This window comes from Phaseolus vulgaris, chromosome 5, assembly GCF_000499845.2.
Source record: "Phaseolus vulgaris cultivar G19833 chromosome 5, P. vulgaris v2.0, whole genome shotgun sequence".
NCBI lineage: Eukaryota > Viridiplantae > Streptophyta > Magnoliopsida > Fabales > Fabaceae > Phaseolus > Phaseolus vulgaris.
In genome coordinates, this window is record NC_023755.2 from 2,287,990 (window position 1) to 2,305,642 (window position 17,653).

General features: G+C 36.2%; 1 protein-coding gene across 1 annotated transcript; it reads left to right on the top strand.

Annotated features, from left to right (window-relative positions):
- Positions 1-2,977: 2,977 nt before the first annotated feature.
- On the top strand, positions 2,978-17,256 carry LOC137834781 (E3 ubiquitin-protein ligase KEG). The gene is made up of 16 exons (XM_068642967.1): positions 2,978-4,041; positions 4,720-5,082; positions 5,172-5,402; positions 5,597-5,725; positions 5,814-6,150; positions 6,236-6,393; positions 8,990-9,147; positions 11,515-11,636; positions 11,773-11,907; positions 12,599-12,723; positions 12,884-12,988; positions 13,094-13,327; positions 13,798-14,131; positions 14,220-14,408; positions 14,525-14,830; positions 15,620-17,256. Exons 1-16 carry the CDS (start codon positions 3,269-3,271, stop codon positions 16,835-16,837), a joined length of 4,917 nt encoding a protein of 1,638 aa, XP_068499068.1. The 5' UTR covers positions 2,978-3,268; the 3' UTR covers positions 16,838-17,256.
- The last annotated feature ends 397 nt before the right edge of the window (positions 17,257-17,653 follow it).

A 17,653-nucleotide genomic window follows, 5' to 3' on the forward strand; every position in this document is an offset into this window, starting at 1 on the left:
ATTAATAATAATAATAATGACATTAATCATAATAATAATTTTAATAATAATAACTATAATCATAATAATAAATAATAATAATCATATGATTATTAAGTTTATCTGGTAGTAAATCTCATGCGATGTGAGTTTGATTTCTCTAATAACAAATGGTTAAAATTAATAATAATAATAATAATAATAATAATAATAATAATATTTACCCACAAATTAGCAAGGTGGAAAACATGGAATTATATTTTCCATGGAAAAATTTTGTGGGAAATTTATCTAAGTCTTGATTTTCTATGGAATTTGGTCGTGAGCAATAACTAAGTAATTTCTGATTACATACATTTTTTTTTATAGTAGATAACTTTTTTAGTGGAACGTGCTTTCAGTAGATATATTAATTTAAAAGATTTTGTTTAATTATTTTAATAAAAAATTATTACACGTTCAATTTTTTTATCGAATTGTCTGTCATGAATAATTTATTAGACCATCTAACGTGAATAAAATCGTAAATGCTCGAATGATCTTCTATATATTGTGGCTATACAAGACATCATTAGATTACAAATAATACATTTAATCTAAATTCTATTATTTATTTAACAAATCTTATCAGACTGTCATTAACATATGTTATTGACGCTCATATTCTTCAAATTGTCTATCATACCCTCTAATGATATTGTAATTTGTAGAAATATTGTTTAGATATTTCAGTGTACAAGTAAGACATTCAAACAATTTTTGTTATCATAGAAACACAATATATGAACTCATAAAACATCTAGTGTCTCATCAAAACGTCCAAGGGCTTAATAGACTATCTAGATAAATCGTTCAGGGTTTCAACATATATCACACAAACAAAGATATCAGATGGTGAGAAGTTGAGGGGGACGTTTTTGCACATCATGACATATGTAGATGCACAACTTGAGTTGTAATAAACTTACTCTAATCCATTACTCTTGGGTTAACTTGGATTTGATTATATGTTAGTATTTGGTAAACATACTTAATTAGAATCTTCTGGAAAGCATGAATGGATATTTTGCTTGTTGAATATCCTTGATGTATAGATCTATGTGTGGTTTATATGATTGTTATATGTTGGTATTTAAATAAAATTGAATTATTGTTGTTTATTAATTAAAATGTCTTCTTTAATACCTTTTCTTATATTGAAAATATATTTCAACAACTTACCATAGCATGTGTTGTTTGTACGGTGAGTTGCGATGACGGTATTATATATATGGACAAATATATATGTAAAAGTACAGGAACAACATTTGGAAGATAATAAATAATTTTCTACTCTCCTTTATTTCTCAGTATATATTATGTATCTTTACATTATGTTGGATCAAGTGCTTACTAATAGGCCAAAAGTTATAGCTGATAGTCAGGACACAACTCTTTCGGCATAAGAGCGTGATAGCCTAAGTGTCACAGTTTGATTGTAACTTGGCATACATGGCCTTCGTCACGGGACAATTGATGCCCCTACAACAATCTCCACATCAACAATTGTCTCATTATGAATAAAACTTTGAATTATGATTCAACCCACTTGATGTATGTCATGAGAACATTGTTATATTAAACATTACATAATCTATTATATGTTACAAACTTAATATATTATGTTTATAATATATAATCAATTATACGTATATAATTATATTTTAAACATAATAACTAAATTAATATATTTTAAAACTAAATTAATATTTAAATATATTATTTAAACATTTAAGTATATTTAAATTATATATTTGAAATATATATAAATATAATTGTATGTGAGAAATGCGAACACAATGCTCATCATCCATTATACTAAGATAATAATAGATTATCCATATAAAATAGCGAGATAATCGATTATGGCCAACATATAATCAATTATTAGTTAAAAAAGTCACATAGTTGATTACAAAAGGATTCACATATAATGGATAATCGATTATGAATTGAAAAAATTATTATACTTGATTATCTTCAACCTATAATCGATTATCCACTAATCAAATCCGTTTTTTTTTTGCTGCAAATGTTTTTTGGTTAATTACCACGAAAGCATTACCCAAACACACTAACACCATATCAAAAGCCTCATATTAAAACTGAAACGAGCATCCACATATTTCCCTACTCGCATTTTCGCACCTTTTAATGGATGCAAACAACGAGCACATCCGTCATTCCATCTGCGTGAACAATCAAGCAATGAAAACAAACATAACATTAATAAATACGAAACCGTATATATTTTAGTGGATATTCTTTCCTCGTACAATTACAACTAAATATTTTTCTAAAAAACCATAAAGTAAACTAAGATGTGATGTTTTATAATTAATTATACTTACAAACAAGCCATTAACCTTGAATCCTTCTCAATAATTCTACTCTCTCCCATATAATGGAGAAAATAAAATAATGTTATATATTGTGAATAAAAAGCAAGTCCTCCTCCATTGGTAGAATGATAACACCTCAGCACTTCCTTTTTCCATTTTGTTGATGGAATAAAGGAGCATTATTTTTCCAAAAGGAGTCGAATTTAGGAAGAACTTTGAGAGCTTGCAAAAGCATAAAAAATAAAAGTGAATGCATCCGTATTGGTATAGGTGCAACTCCAAATTTAGCAAGCACAGAACTCCAAGAACCTCTCACCCTTCACCCCTTTTATCTTGCCAATCACAACCTAAACAAAACCTAGTTTTAAAGAAAAATTGCAGAGATGAAAAGCGCACACACACACACATTATAATACAATATAAAACCAAAAGTAGGCCTAAAAAAACTCAAAACTATGGCACTTGTGTGAAGCAAAGGTTTTTGAGTTTCAAGTCCAAAGCCACCTACAACATCTCCTTGTTTTCTTCCTACCCACCTAGGCCAAACCCATTTCTCACAAATGGAAAAACAGCTAAATAAAAAAAGAGAAAAAAAAAAGAAATAGGAAAATCACCTTGTGTTTTCTTTCTTTCTTTCCCTTTTGTTGAGCAACCACTTTCTCTCTTTCTATCTCTAAAACCCTTTTTCTTTTTTCTCTCTAGATTTGGTTAATCATAAGGTTAATTGGTGAAGGTTAAGAGGTTCGGCCCATGGATCTACCATTCGCACCCCTCGCCACCTTTAATTCCGCGTGAAGGGGATCCTTGCGGTTCGGTTTCGGATCAAAGCGGCGCCGTTCCGTCAGTGGCGCGTGTGTATAAATAAGCTGAGAGAAGATAGAGAAAGAGATAGAGAGAGAGAGAGAGAAATGAAAATCCCGTGTTGTTCGGTTTGCCAAACGCGGTACAACGAGGAGGAGAGAGTTCCGCTTCTGCTCCAATGCGGCCACGGATTCTGCAGAGACTGTCTCTCTAGAATGTTCGCGGCGTCTTTGGACGCCACGCTGGCGTGTCCGAGGTGCCGACACGTGTCCACCGTGGGGAACTCCGTGCAGGCGCTGCGGAAGAACTACGCGGTGCTCGCGCTGCTGCACTCCAACACTGCCGCCGCCAACGGCGGCGGGGGAGGAGGGGGAGGGGGGAATTTCGACTGCGACTACACCGACGACGAGGAGGAGGAGGACGGAGGAAGGGAGGAGGACGAGGACGACGAGAAGCGGCGGAGGAACAGCCGGGAGTCGCAGGCGTCGAGCTCGGGCGGGTGCGAGCCGGTGATCGAGGTCGGCGGCGGCGCGCACCAGGAACTGAAGTTGGTGCGGCGGATTGGGGAGGGGAGGAGGGCGGGAGTGGAGATGTGGATGGCGGTGATCGGCGGGGGCGGTGGAGGGGAGGGAGGGAGGCGGTGCCGGCACAGCGTGGCGGTGAAGAAGGTGGCGGTGGTGGAGGGGATGGATTTGGATTGGGTTCAGGGAAAGTTGGAGGATTTGCGTAGGGCTTCGATGTGGTGTAGGAATGTGTGCACTTTCCATGGGACAATGAGGGTGGAGGACAGTTTGTGCCTCGTGATGGATAAGTGCTATGGATCGGTTCAGTCAGTGATGCAGCGCAATGAGGGGAGGCTCACTTTGGAACAAGTGCTAAGGTTTTGGTTTTTATTTTTTTATTTGTGTTCTCTTTGTTTATTCTTCTGGTTAATCTTGTTGCCAGAAGTTTGATTAGTTTGGTTTGTTTGATGAGTAACCATGGTTTTAAATTGCGGTTGTGTGATTATTGTGGTTTTAAGTTGAAGTTGCAGCTATAGTTGGGTTGTTTGTTCAATTTGTGGCTGCAGCTTCAAGTGATGTGGTCTGCGTTTTGAAACACTATCAGTATTGTCACAGTTTCAATGATAACATTGATAAGCAGGAATCATTTTGGTTCAAATTTGGGGATAATGTGTTAATATCTTAGTAGGCTGGACTAAATTATATGCATTCTTATTGTCCTCATCTTTTCGGTTAAAATTTGGAGAAAATGAGATGTTATTATGTCCCTGCCAGTCGTTGACTAATCAGTGTTTGGAGGGAGACGCTATCTATGTGTTTTTCTTGGCTGCCTGTGCACTTTTGTGTTTATTAAGCAACCAGAGAAATAGTTGAATAATATGTTTATGAAATTGTTTCAGAAAGAATTGGTCAGGCTGATTTAGACCTTTGATTTTTTTTGCTTAATATGGACTGGGTAGTGTTAAAATCATTTTACTGGAGTGAATATTACCATATTGCATTTCAATTTCCCTTGGCACTACGATTAAAATGACATTACAATTTTCCAAATGTAGATACGGGGCTGACATTGCCCGAGGGGTTGTTGAGCTTCATGCTGCTGGCGTTGTTTGCATGAATTTAAAACCATCCAATCTTCTTCTTGACGCAAATGGTCACGCTGTGGTTTCTGATTATGGACTTGCTACAATTCTGAAGAAGCCTTCCTGTTGGAAGGCACGACCAGAGTGTGATTCCGCAAAGATCCATTCCTGTATGGAATGTATAATGCTCAGCCCACATTATACGGCACCGGAGGCTTGGGAACCTGTGAAGAAATCGTTAAATTTGTTTTGGGATGATGGAATAGGTATATCTTCGGAATCAGATGCCTGGAGTTTTGGTTGTACATTGGTGGAGATGTGCACGGGTTCCATTCCGTACGTGGAGCAACTCATTCTTTAATCAACTTTATTTCTTCTGTTCTTCCTTCTTTTTCAAAATTTCTTAGTGCAAAATCTATATGCAGTTGGGCAGGTTTAAGTGCAGAGGAAATTTATCGAGCTGTTGTTAAAGCTAAGAAACTACCTCCACAGTATGCTAGTGTGGTTGGAGGTGGAATCCCAAGGGAATTGTGGAAGATGATTGGAGAGTGCTTGCAATTCAAGCCATCTAAAAGGCCTACTTTTAGTGCAATGCTGGCAATATTTCTCCGTCATTTGCAGGAAATACCACGCAGCCCTCCTGCAAGCCCTGATAAGTAAGTCTGTTAAGCTATTATAACCATGATTGCATCTTTTTGTGTTGGTTTTGACAGATTGGGAAGTTAAGGCTAGTTATGATTTTTAGTTTGGAAATGTGAGCTTCATTGAAATGAGCCAAATGGAAAGTTTTCATTGATGTTCGACTAGCAGCATTGTCTTATTCAATGTTTATACATTTGTGTGAATACAGTGGCTTAGATAATAAGGGCTCTGTATCAACTGTGATGGAGCCTTCACCAGTACCTGAATTGGAAGTTCCTCAGGAAAACCCTAACCAACTTCATCGACTTGTGTCTGAAGGAGATACTCCAGGTGTTAGGTTAGTTGATGTCACAGCACTTCTTGTCTGAGCTAATTTATCTTTAAGCTTTATCATTTAATTCATTTGCTATGTATTCCTTGCACAGAGATCTTCTTGCAAAGGCTGGATTAGAAAATGGCAGCAACTACCTATCTTCATTATTGGAAGCTCAAAATGCCGATGGACAAACAGCTCTCCACTTAGCTTGTAGACGGGGCAGTGCAGAACTTGTCGAGACAATTTTGGAGTATAGAGAAGCAAATGTTGATGTATTGGACAAAGATGGAGATCCTCCTCTTGTTTTTGCATTAGCAGCTGGGTCCCCAGAATGTGTTCGCAGCCTTATCAAAAGAAATGCTAATGTGCAGTCAAGATTGAGAGATGGTTTTGGTCCATCTGTAGCTCACGTTTGTGCCTATCATGGCCAGCCAGATTGTATGCGAGTATGTTTTACATAAATTGTACTTAGATGTTTCTTCTTCTTCCTTAGAACTATATTCATCTAGATTTTTGGTGGAGTAATAACAGGAATTACTATTAGCTGGAGCTGATCCTAATGCAGTGGATGATGAAGGTGAATCTGTTCTGCATAGAGCAATTTCCAAGAAGTACACAGACTGTGCACTTGTAATATTGGAGAATGGAGGATGTAAATCAATGGCCATCGTGAATTCAAAGAACTTGACGTGAGTAATGACATATTTCTTTACAATTAGATTGTTTTCCTAGTTTGTCAATCAGTATATATAGGTATGATATTCTGATCTTAATTAACCATTGTGAAATGAAGCCGCAGTTTATTTATTATTATTTATTACACAGAGAAAATAAACAATTTTGCTGAAGTTGTCATTTTGTTATCATTTTTAATTTTACATTTATTGTTGTCTTCATGACCTGTTCACACCTTAACTTGGGGTATCACTTTCATGTTTAAAGATGCAGCTCAGCTGTTGAGCAGCTTTGAAGTATGATTTACTGTATTATTATTTTTTCTTATTCTTAGACACTTATATAGTTGTAAACATTTAAGGATAGGAATAGGAAAATGGCATTTGTTGTATGTCTATTATACGTCTAATCTGCATCTTTAGTTCAATAGCGATTTGAAGCTGACTAAGTGAAGCTTGCTTGTTACGTAAAATGCTGTTGGATTTTGTGAATGTGTTTTTTGGATTTTACTTGGGCTTTTATGCATGCATTTTGGATTTGACATTGCATCTTTGGATGATAGCTTTTTCCTTTCACTTTACAGTACAATTTTTTTAAACTATCATTAATTGCCAATGGACCATTATGGGAAAACCAAAAATGAGAGAAAGTGAGTCATTCCTGTTTTGAGCTTGAACCTGATAGTATAAATATCTCAGCCTGTTGAGTTGCTATGAAGTATGAATTACTGTATTATTATTTTTTCTTATTCTTTGACACTTCTATAGTTGTAAACATTTTAAGGATGGGAACAGGATATGGCAATTTTTGCACGTCTATTCTATATCTAATCTGCATCTTTAGTTCAATTAATGATTTGAAGCTGACTGAGTGAAGCTTGCTTGTTACGTAACATGCTGTTGGATTTTATGCATGTGTTTTTGGATTTTACTTGTGCTTTTATGAATGCATTGTTGGATTTTATATTGTATCTTTGGATGATAGCTTTTTCCTTTCACTTTACAGTACACCATTTCTAAACTATCATTAATTGCCCATGGGCCATTATGGGAAAACCAAAATTCAGAGAAAGTGAGTCATTCCTGTTTTGAGCATGAACCTGATAGTATAAATACTTCATAGCAGCTCAGCCTGTTGAGTTGCTATGAAGAATGAATTACTGTATTATTATTTTTTCTTATTCTTAGACACTTCTATAGTTGTAAACTTTAAGGATGGAAACATGATATGGCAATTTTTGTACATCTATTCTACGTCTAATCTAAATCTTTAGTTCAATTAATGATTTGAAGCTTGCTTGTACGAAAAATGATGTTGGATTTTATGCATGTGTTTTTGGATTTCACTTGGGCTTTTATGCATGCATTGTTGGATTTTATATTGCATCTTTGGATGATAGCTTTTTCCTTTTACTTTAAAGTACAATATTTCTGAACTATCATTAATTTCCAATGGACCATTATGGGAAAATCAAAATTGAGAGAAAGTGAATCATTCCTGTTTTTGAGCTTGAACCTGATAGTATAAATATGTCATAGCAACTCAGCCTGTTGTATTACTATGAAGTATGAATGACTGTATTATTTGTTTTTTATTCTTAGGAACTTCTATAGTTGTAAACATTTTAGAGGGGAACAGGATAATGACATTTTTTGTATGTCTTTTCTACGTTTAATCTGCATCTTTAGTTCAATTTATGCTTTGAAGCCGACCGTGTGAAGCTTGCTTGTTGGATTTATGCATGTTTTTTTGGATTTTACATGGGCTCTTATGCATGCATTGTTGGAGTTAACATTTCATCTTTGGATGATAGCTTTTTTCCTTTCACTTTACAGTACAATATTTCTAAACTATCATTAATTTCTAATGGACCATTATGGGAAAACCAGAAGTGAGAGAAAGTGAGTCATTCCTGTTTGGAGCTTGAACCTGATAGTATAAATACTGCCTGTATTGGTTCATTATGTAAAAATGCTTTATACTCTAGTTAACTTCCTAGCGCTGCATAGTTAGTTACTGTGAGCTATTGTTTCTGTTAAGAATTGCAACAGACCATTGTACAAAAAATCCTGACCCTTTAGAGATTCAGAAATTTAACAACTAACTTTTCAGTTTTCTCTCAAATCATCTCTCAGAATTTTCTAGAACCAATTCTTGGTCCTGATTTGAGTTGTAAAGGAAGTTCATGAAAAGTTTTCGTTTTTGAGTGATAGTTTCTATTCCTTAATCCTTACAATGGTTACTGGGAAATTCCTTGCAAAATCTGCTAAAAAATCAATATTATATATAATCAAGTAAAATACCACTGGATTCAGTACTGTTTTTCTTGCAAAGGACCAATTTAACTTTATCTGATGATAACGACACTCAGAATTTGAGAATCACATTGCTTAATTTCTCATCATATTTTCTTGGAATTTCAGATTTAAAATTTAGGTTGGGTCTGTTCTAAAGTTATAATAGTAGAAAGGAAAATTCTTTTAATGTCTCATCTTCTAGATAATTGAACCCCACATATTGTTAACTGTATCATTTATGTTAAATTGATATTTTGTCTCACATGCATATATGATACTCAATTAATCAAACAGTCCTACTCTGGTGTTGCAGACCACTGCACTTGTGTGTGGCAACATGGAATGTTGCTGTTGTGAAGAGATGGGCGAAAGTTGCAACTTCTGATGAGATTGCTGAAGCAATTGACATACCAAGTCCTATTGGCACTGCATTGTGCATGGCAGCTGCTTCTAAGAAAGATCATGAGAATGGTATCTAAAACTTCATTGCTTGATAATGATTTCAAAATTTGACTATTTTTTCAACTTGTTTATTTTATTTAGTGCATCTAGAAATGCTTCAATGATGGATATTATCAATTTCAAAGGGTTTAGATAGAAAGCAAGGAGTGTTGAAATTATGGGTTTAGGCATAGAGGAAGAGTGGAAAAAAAGAATTTAACACATGTATGGCAATGTATTAATGTTATTAAAACCTAGAGCACCAACCCTTATTAACACTAATTATGATCCTAACTATTTAGGGAAACAAATCATGATTTATGATCATAACTAATTGGGGAAACAAATCATGATGGTAATTTAAAATATGATAAAATACTTTCATATATTCTAACCAAGAGAATCACAACTGTAGGAAGATAAGGCCTAACAGATCCGAGAAAACTTTAAGTAGATATATCGGTCTGTTTTACATTAGCTGTGGAAGACCTAAAAGATCTGAAATAACTTAGAAAAAAAAATCGAAAAAGTTTGTAAAATATTAGCAAACCTGCCCCCATCTTCAGTGACAAAGGGACACAACCTTAAAGTAGCCACTGGCTAAGCCTCAAAGGGACACGACAAAGATATTCTATTCCACAAGAAGTCCAGAAGGTGAGGGACTGATGCATGCATTCTACTCCAATGATCAATACACCAAAGAACTTCATAAACTGCTAATGCCACATAATTTATACTTATTATTCACAAAGTCTTGATCAGCAGAAATTATTCCAGAGCAAAGGTCAGGACCAATGCTCTCCAATAAACCCTAGACTATTATTCCGTGCAATGTTGTTAAATAATCATTATAGTTCAACCTTAAGGCTATAATGTGGTGTCTTTTGTCCCCTCTGCCATTGGTAATTTGTGAAGAGAGGCCTGCTACGGGAACATCATAGGTCACAAACACAATGGTGTGTTTATATTGTGGAATTTTGGCCATTTGGCATTTATCACCTTGATTCCCTATAGTGCAATTGTTTTATTGAACGTGAACTACAACATCAGATGCCGCAGCTATGTGAGGCCGAACTAGTACAAAACGCCATCTCTATACATTGTCCAATAGAAATTAAGCTTGTTTTGATTTTGACCCATATTGCTACCCAAAATCATATCTTCTTATTTTTAAAACTGCCTACACTGTTCTGCTAAATTGCATGATTTTCCGAAGATTGGATAGTTTTCAACAGCCCTGTTGATCGGATGTTGGAGTCATTATTTAAGTAGCTATCTTGAGTAGATATCCAAATCTTTACCTTCCGCACACTCATTTTCATTGAAGAGTTCCAACAGACATAAAGTGTTTATTTAGAGTATTATAATAATATGTTGTGAAATCTATCAATCTGCTAATCAATGATCACCAAAAGGGTTTGTTTCCTAATTTCATTTGGTATCTTTATTTAATTAGGGGATAGATAGGAGTCTTGTTGTATTTGTGAGATTTGGTCTTTAGTTGTAGTATCACTAATGTGCTTTCTCTAACTCTGCATAAACCAATGTTAATTCTTTGTATGTCCACATTATATCAAATCATTATCATTTTATATAAAAAATAAATAAAAACCTATAAAAGTTCAATTTTTTTTTTTCTAATTTAAAAGGTGTAGTAGCCATGGCAGTAACGGTGAAGACAATGACGAAAAAGGAGAGATGAGTAAATAAAAAAGATAAGATGCGTTTTGGTGTGTCTACCTGACTCAAATGACTCTTAAAATAAATCTAAAACCTGACCCAGACCCAAATTTAGAATACCCTAGAATCCAACTCATGCCCCAGCCCAAACATTAAAATATGTCAGCCCCCTAAATATCCAAAATGGTTGTCTTTTCTCAAATACTGAGCAAAAACTGCTATCATTGACTTGTCCTGTCTCCTCCAGTGTTTTCTTCTGGTGATCAGCCAGCGATGTGACTCGAGATGGTTATCTTGGGTGTCTACCCTTCTCCATCACCCTCAGTCTTGCAATTTCTCACGGTTTCTCTGGCTCAGCCTTGTACTTGTCCCACAGCCTCTCTTTCTGACTAAACCAGCCTATGCCTTTTTTTTTCCCAACCTCTGACTTTTTTGAAAATACCTCTTCCCTTTAAATCTATCTGTGCAATTAAATATACACACATGCATGTTCTCTGTATTTCTCCCATTGGCTGGATTACCAGTTGCCATATTTATATGGTGGATCTTTGGCTGGCTGCCATGGACTGCTATCTGCCACTGACAACAACACCTCGTCAAATTAATTCTTCAAATTTTGGAGTTAATACATGGGTATTTTTAATATCATTTATGCTATTTGTTCTCTTTATTGACATAGTTGAATTCTCTGATCTTGTTTGTTCGTGCCAAATATAGAGGGCAGAGAACTGGTGCAGATACTGCTTGCAGCCGGAGCTGATCCATCTGCTCAAGATTCACAAAATGGGAGGACAGCGTTGCATACAGCTGCTATGACTAATGATGTGGACTTGGTTAAGGTAAGCCAATGAGCTTCTTGATTAAAAAGATTGAGCCTCTTGGTTAAAATGATTTAGTGTCCATAACTATATATTTTGGTGCTAAAATATGCACATTTTGTACTTCATGTTAATATGTTTTGGGTGTTTTGAGTAGGCTATTCTGGCTGCTGGGGTTGATGTGAACATTCGCAATGTGCACAACAGTATACCTCTTCACTTGGCCTTAGCTAGGGGTGCAAAGGCATGTGTTGGACTGCTTCTAGCTGCTGGAGCGAATTATAATTTGCAGGTTTTCATTCTAGTTCTCATTTTTCTGTTTGATCACGTATATAAACTAGGTATTATTATACTTGTATTGTATGTTAGCTTTTTTTGTAAGATGAGGAGAATGAAAGCTCACCATTTTAACATAGCTCTTGTCCAGAAGAAAAGTCTACGTTAAAAGTTGGTATCACCTTTCTATATTGTTATGGATGCTGTAGAAATTTCAATAGCTGGCAGCACATTGAATATGTTATTTTGCCTTGTGATTTTCTTCTCCGCCCTGATTTCTCATACAGTTTATAAAACTTTCTATTTTCTACTTTATCACATGATATATAATTTGCTGAGTTCAGTATGTGATGTAGCCATTCTTTATTATTGAATAATACAAGCTTAATGATAGTTGATACCTGTAAAGACAGCTGAGAGGCTAACAAATCTAAGGAACATGATTCCTATTAAAATTCAATATATTAAGTACACTGGAGAAGACATAATGTAATTGACTTTTATTCTTGGGCATGTACACTGGATTTTGTGATGAACCATAGTGTGTGTGTGCGACTTATGTTTAGCTTATATCAAAAGCACTAATTATTGGCTTTAATTTTGTTTACTTAGCAGAAATAATTGGAAGTTGTCATGTTCCCTGTATTTTGGAAGGAAGCTTTGCCATTATGTCATTGTCATTTAATGCTCTTATATAACTGTGTCAGGATGACGATGGTGACAATGCTTTCCATATAGCAGCTGAGACAGCAAAAATGATTCGTGAAAATATGAACTGGCTTATTATTATGCTAACGAACCCTGATGCTGACATTGAAGTCAGAAACCACAGGTAAAGGCACTCCATAAACTTGTAATCATTATTTTCTTGAACATGGTAAAAACTTATCTAAAATGTTACTGTCATAACTTTAAAACTACATCTACCTGTTTCATGTTAGTCCTATTTAATCGATTATCCCATGACTGATGGGGTTATGTTTTTATGACAGCGGCAAGACGCCACGTGACATTTTGGAGGCTCTCCCCCGAGAATGGTTATCTGAAGATCTGGTGGAAGCACTTGCAAATAGGGGAGTTCATTTGTCTCCTACATCGTGAGTGAAAGACATTACTATATGCTAGCTTTTTGTTTATGATATTTATTGTCTTCCCATATGTGAGTAATATGTTTAAAAATTTGTTTATTGATGACTACATAGATTTGAAGTGGGAGACTGGGTGAAGTTTAAAAAATCTGTCACAACTCCAACACATGGATGGCAAGGTGCTAATATACACAGTGTTGGTTTTGTGCAAAGGGTCCCTGACAAAGATAATCTCATTGTTTCATTTTGTTCTGGAGAGGTCCATCTTCTGGTAAATGAAGTTATAAAAGTCATTCCATTGGACAGGGGACAACATGTGCAACTGAAAGAAGATGTAAAAGAGCCTAGGTATAATTTTACATAACTGTGTCACTTTCTTTTCTTCCTTTTTTGTATGCAAGGGCTTCGTTACATTTTATGTCTGTTAGATACATTTGGTATATGGGTTTGGGCCCAGTCCTATGTAATGCTTTATATGTATATATGGTCCTTAGCTGTGCTAATTGGAAATACAAGAGGATTATTATATCACATAAATGTATACTGTTTCTCTCTTCATGGTATCTAGAGCCTAATCCTCTGTATGGTGTCTTCTCGGTAAACCCACTGTTAGTTGGGGGGGATCATGCTACTTGTGAAATCTTACCCTTTGGTGGATTTATCATACCGTTTTATTTATTATCTATTCAAGGTTTTTGTTTAAAAGAAAGTATACAACAAAGGAAATGATAGTGTAGAAAACCTTGTGCATGGCATGATTGCAATCCATGATGATTTTGCATTAGTGTTTAATATCTATCACTGTTTGTCTATTTTAGATTTGGTTGGCGTGGGCAGTCACGGGACAGCATTGGGACAGTATTATGTGTTGACGATGATGGAATCCTCCGTGTTGGGTTTCCTGGAGCATCGAGAGGATGGAAAGCTGACCCAGCAGAGATGGAACGTGTTGAAGAATTCAAGGTTGGAGACTGGGTTCGCATTCGTCCAACTCTTACATCTGCAAAGCATGGACTAGGATCTGTGACTCCAGGAAGCATTGGCATTGTATATTGTATACGTCCAGACAGTAGTCTGTTAATAGAACTGAGTTATCTTCCAAATCCATGGCATTGTGAGCCAGAGGAGGTGGAGCATGTTGCTCCTTTTACGGTAAGAAAAATGCAGATAGCTTTCATTTCTATGGTGTTTATTTCTCCTGTCTTCATTATATGAATTTATTAACAAATTTATTTTACAGATTGGTGATCGGGTATGCGTGAAACGATCTGTTGCAGAACCTAGATATGCTTGGGGTGGTGAGACACATCATAGTGTTGGAAGAATAAGTGAGATCGAGAATGATGGTCTCTTAATAATAGAAATACCAAATCGACCCATACCATGGCAAGCTGATCCATCGGATATGGAGAAGGTGGAAGATTTCAAGGTAATCCTTTCTGTTGAAGTTGATTAAAAAAATACTTTTTGTTTGTTCTTTCTATACATTTAATGTGAGATGTCTTATTGGGTAGTCCTATTTAATTATCCATTTGGCCAAAGCAGGTTGGAGATTGGGTAAGAGTGAAAGCTTCAGTGTCTTCCCCAAAATATGGATGGGAAGATATTACAAGGAATAGTATTGGTGTAATTCATGGATTGGAGGAGGATGGCGATATGGGTGTTGCTTTTTGCTTCAGAAGTAAGCCTTTTTCTTGCTCAGTCACTGATGTGGAGAAAGTTCCTCCGTTTGAGGTGGGACAAGAAATTCATCTGATGGCATCAGTTACTCAGCCGCGTCTTGGGTGGTCAAATGAATCAGCAGCTACTGTTGGAAAAGTAGTGAGAATTGACATGGATGGTGCTCTCAACGTAAGTTTAATTTGTATTTTCTAGATATTATGCATGATTCTACAACTTCAATGACTTTAAGCTAACTATAACATCTGAAGTGTCTTCCATAACTATATTGCTACACCGGACCTAATACTGTTTTCGGTTACACTGTCAAGTAGTGATAGTGTTAGTTAGATAAGTAAAGTTTATAATGCTGTATAAATATGCATAGAAAGTAGCCTTCATCTGGGGGGAATTTTGCTGTCCTTATGGCAGAAATTAAAGTTTACAGCAAAGCTTTGAACAAGCCCAGTTGTAACATGAAATTTCTATCTTTTCTATCAGTATCTGTATGGCTGGTTTGAACTTTAGAAGTGATGCCAACAAATTTGAGTAATGGGTTACAATTATTACAATATTATAATATTAAATCAGTTAGTAACTATTAATTGTCCAAGTTTATCCACCTAGTAGGGTGCACTGGGTATAAGAATTTGCCCGTCATCATGGCAGTAGTTTCTGCAAAAATGGTGAGATGGTGTATGACAAATAACAAGTGTGCAAATGTCATTTTAAGAAAACCACCTTATATTGAGCTTTGCTCGAGTCCCTGCCTAAATTATGAGAAAATTAGACAAATATTGACCAATGACTAAGGAATTAAACAAACTAAATATAAAATATTTAGTCAACACTGGTATTAGTGATTTCATCCTGAGAATATGTGTATATATATATATATATATATATATATATATATATATATATATATATATATATATATATATATATATATATAGAGCTGATTTACTGGTTTCTCTGTAGGTGAGGGTCACTGGTAGGCAGAGCCTGTGGAAAGTTTCTCCTGGAGATGCAGAGCGGCTTCCAGGATTTGAAGTTGGGGATTGGGTTCGCTCAAAACCAAGCCTGGGAACCAGACCAAGCTATGACTGGAATAGTGTTGGGAGAGAAAGTTTAGCTGTTGTGCATAGTATACAGGATTCTGGATACTTGGAGTTGGCTTGCTGTTTTCGCAAAGGGAAGTGGATCACTCATTTTACAGATGTTGAAAGGGTTCCTAGCTTTAAAGTTGGGCAGTATGTTAGGTTCCGAATTGGTTTGGTTGAACCAAGATGGGGCTGGAGAGGAGCTCAGCCTGAATCTCAAGGGGTTATAACCAGTATTCATGCCGATGGAGAAGTCAGGGTCGCATTTTTTGGTCTTCCAGGACTGTGGAGAGGAGATCCTTCAGACCTTGAGATTGAACAGATGTGTGAAGTTGGAGAGTGGGTGAGGCTGACAGACAATGCAAATGATTGGAAATCAATTGGGCCAGGTAGTGTTGGTGTGGTTCAAGGAATAGGCTATGAAGGAGATGAATTGGACAGAAGCATTTTTGTTGGATTTTGTGGGGAGCAAGAAAAGTGGGTAGGACCTAGTTCACATCTTGAAAGATTTGACAAACTCTTTGTTGGGCAGAAGGTGAGAGTGAAACAAGATGTGAAGCAACCAAGATTTGGATGGTCAGGGCATACCCATGCTAGTCTTGGGACCATACAGGCTATTGATGCTGATGGAAAGCTTCGAATATACACTCCAGCAGGATCCAGAACATGGATGTTGGACCCATCAGAAGTGGAGGTGGTAGAAGAGAAGGAGCTGTGTATTGGTGAGTGGGTAAGGGTTAAAGCATCGGTTTCAACCCCAACACACCATTGGGGGGAAGTGAGCCATTCAAGCATTGGAGTTGTGCATCGAATGGAAGATGAGGATCTTTGGGTGGCTTTCTGTTTTACAGAGAGGCTATGGCTTTGTAAGGCATGGGAAATGGAACGGGTTAGGGCATTTAAAGTGGGTGACAAGGTAAGGATCAGAGATGGACTGGTGAACCCTCGTTGGGGTTGGGGAATGGAGACCCATGCGAGCAAGGGAGAGGTTGTAGGGGTAGATGCAAATGGAAAACTAAGAATAAAATTCCGGTGGAGGGAAGGGAGGCCTTGGATAGGAGATCCTGCTGATCTTGCCCTTGATGAGGAGGACTGATAAGATAATGGTATTTTAGGAAAATATCAAAGGTTGGTTGTACCATAACTAAATATATTCTGATTCAGCTCTTTAGCCTATGTTTTTCTGGGCTGAGCTTGTGGAAAGTGGAAAGCTTTTATGCGGTCTGAACCATAACTCCTTTCTGCACATATATTGATGTTAATAAATAGAGTGAAAGAATTGAAGGTGTGGAGTGGAGATAGGGAAAATTTGGTTGGTTGTTGACCCCAGTATAAAGCCAGTAAGTTTGTAGTCCCAGATTTTGAGGTGTATATCATATCATCATCATCAATCATATGTATGTTTATTGCATATTGTACAAATTGTACTCAAACACTCAACTTAATGCATTTTTTTGACTCACCATTATGCAGTTGCATAATTCTTAAATATAATTCATTCCATTATACATCTTATGTACTGTTTCTTATGGTTATGCTTGTGTTCTCACCATTTTTGCCTCACTTCAATCTCTGCTCCAATTCTCTTGTAAATGGACATGCCATCTCTTACCTCCTGCACACAAGTTAGTTTTTACTTCCTGCACCCTTATAATTACTGTCTACGCCCCATAATTACTATAAGCAGTCCATATATTTTAAAATGATCATTCTACCCTTCATATGTTATATTTCAATGATGACTTCTGGATTATCCATTTTGTTGGAATAAGTTTATCAGAATTTTTTTGGAAGAACAATTTTGTTTTAAGAAAGAAAATAAAAACAACTTTATAAATTTTGTACGGAGCTGCAGCGAATAAGCATTGACCCGTTGCAAGGTCATGTGGTATTCCACATCTCCTCAAGCAAA

Excerpts from the sequence above, each read along its gene's own strand:
- LOC137834781 (XM_068642967.1), top strand. The coding sequence starts at position 3,269 with ATGAAAATCCCGTGTTGTTCGGTTTGCCAAACGCGGTACAACGAGGAG. Across the intron at positions 6,394-8,989 it reads GTGAATTCAAAGAACTTGAC|ACCACTGCACTTGTGTGTGG; the intron begins GTGAGTAATGAC and ends CTGGTGTTGCAG. Across the intron at positions 11,908-12,598 it reads GAGCGAATTATAATTTGCAG|GATGACGATGGTGACAATGC; the intron begins GTTTTCATTCTA and ends TAACTGTGTCAG.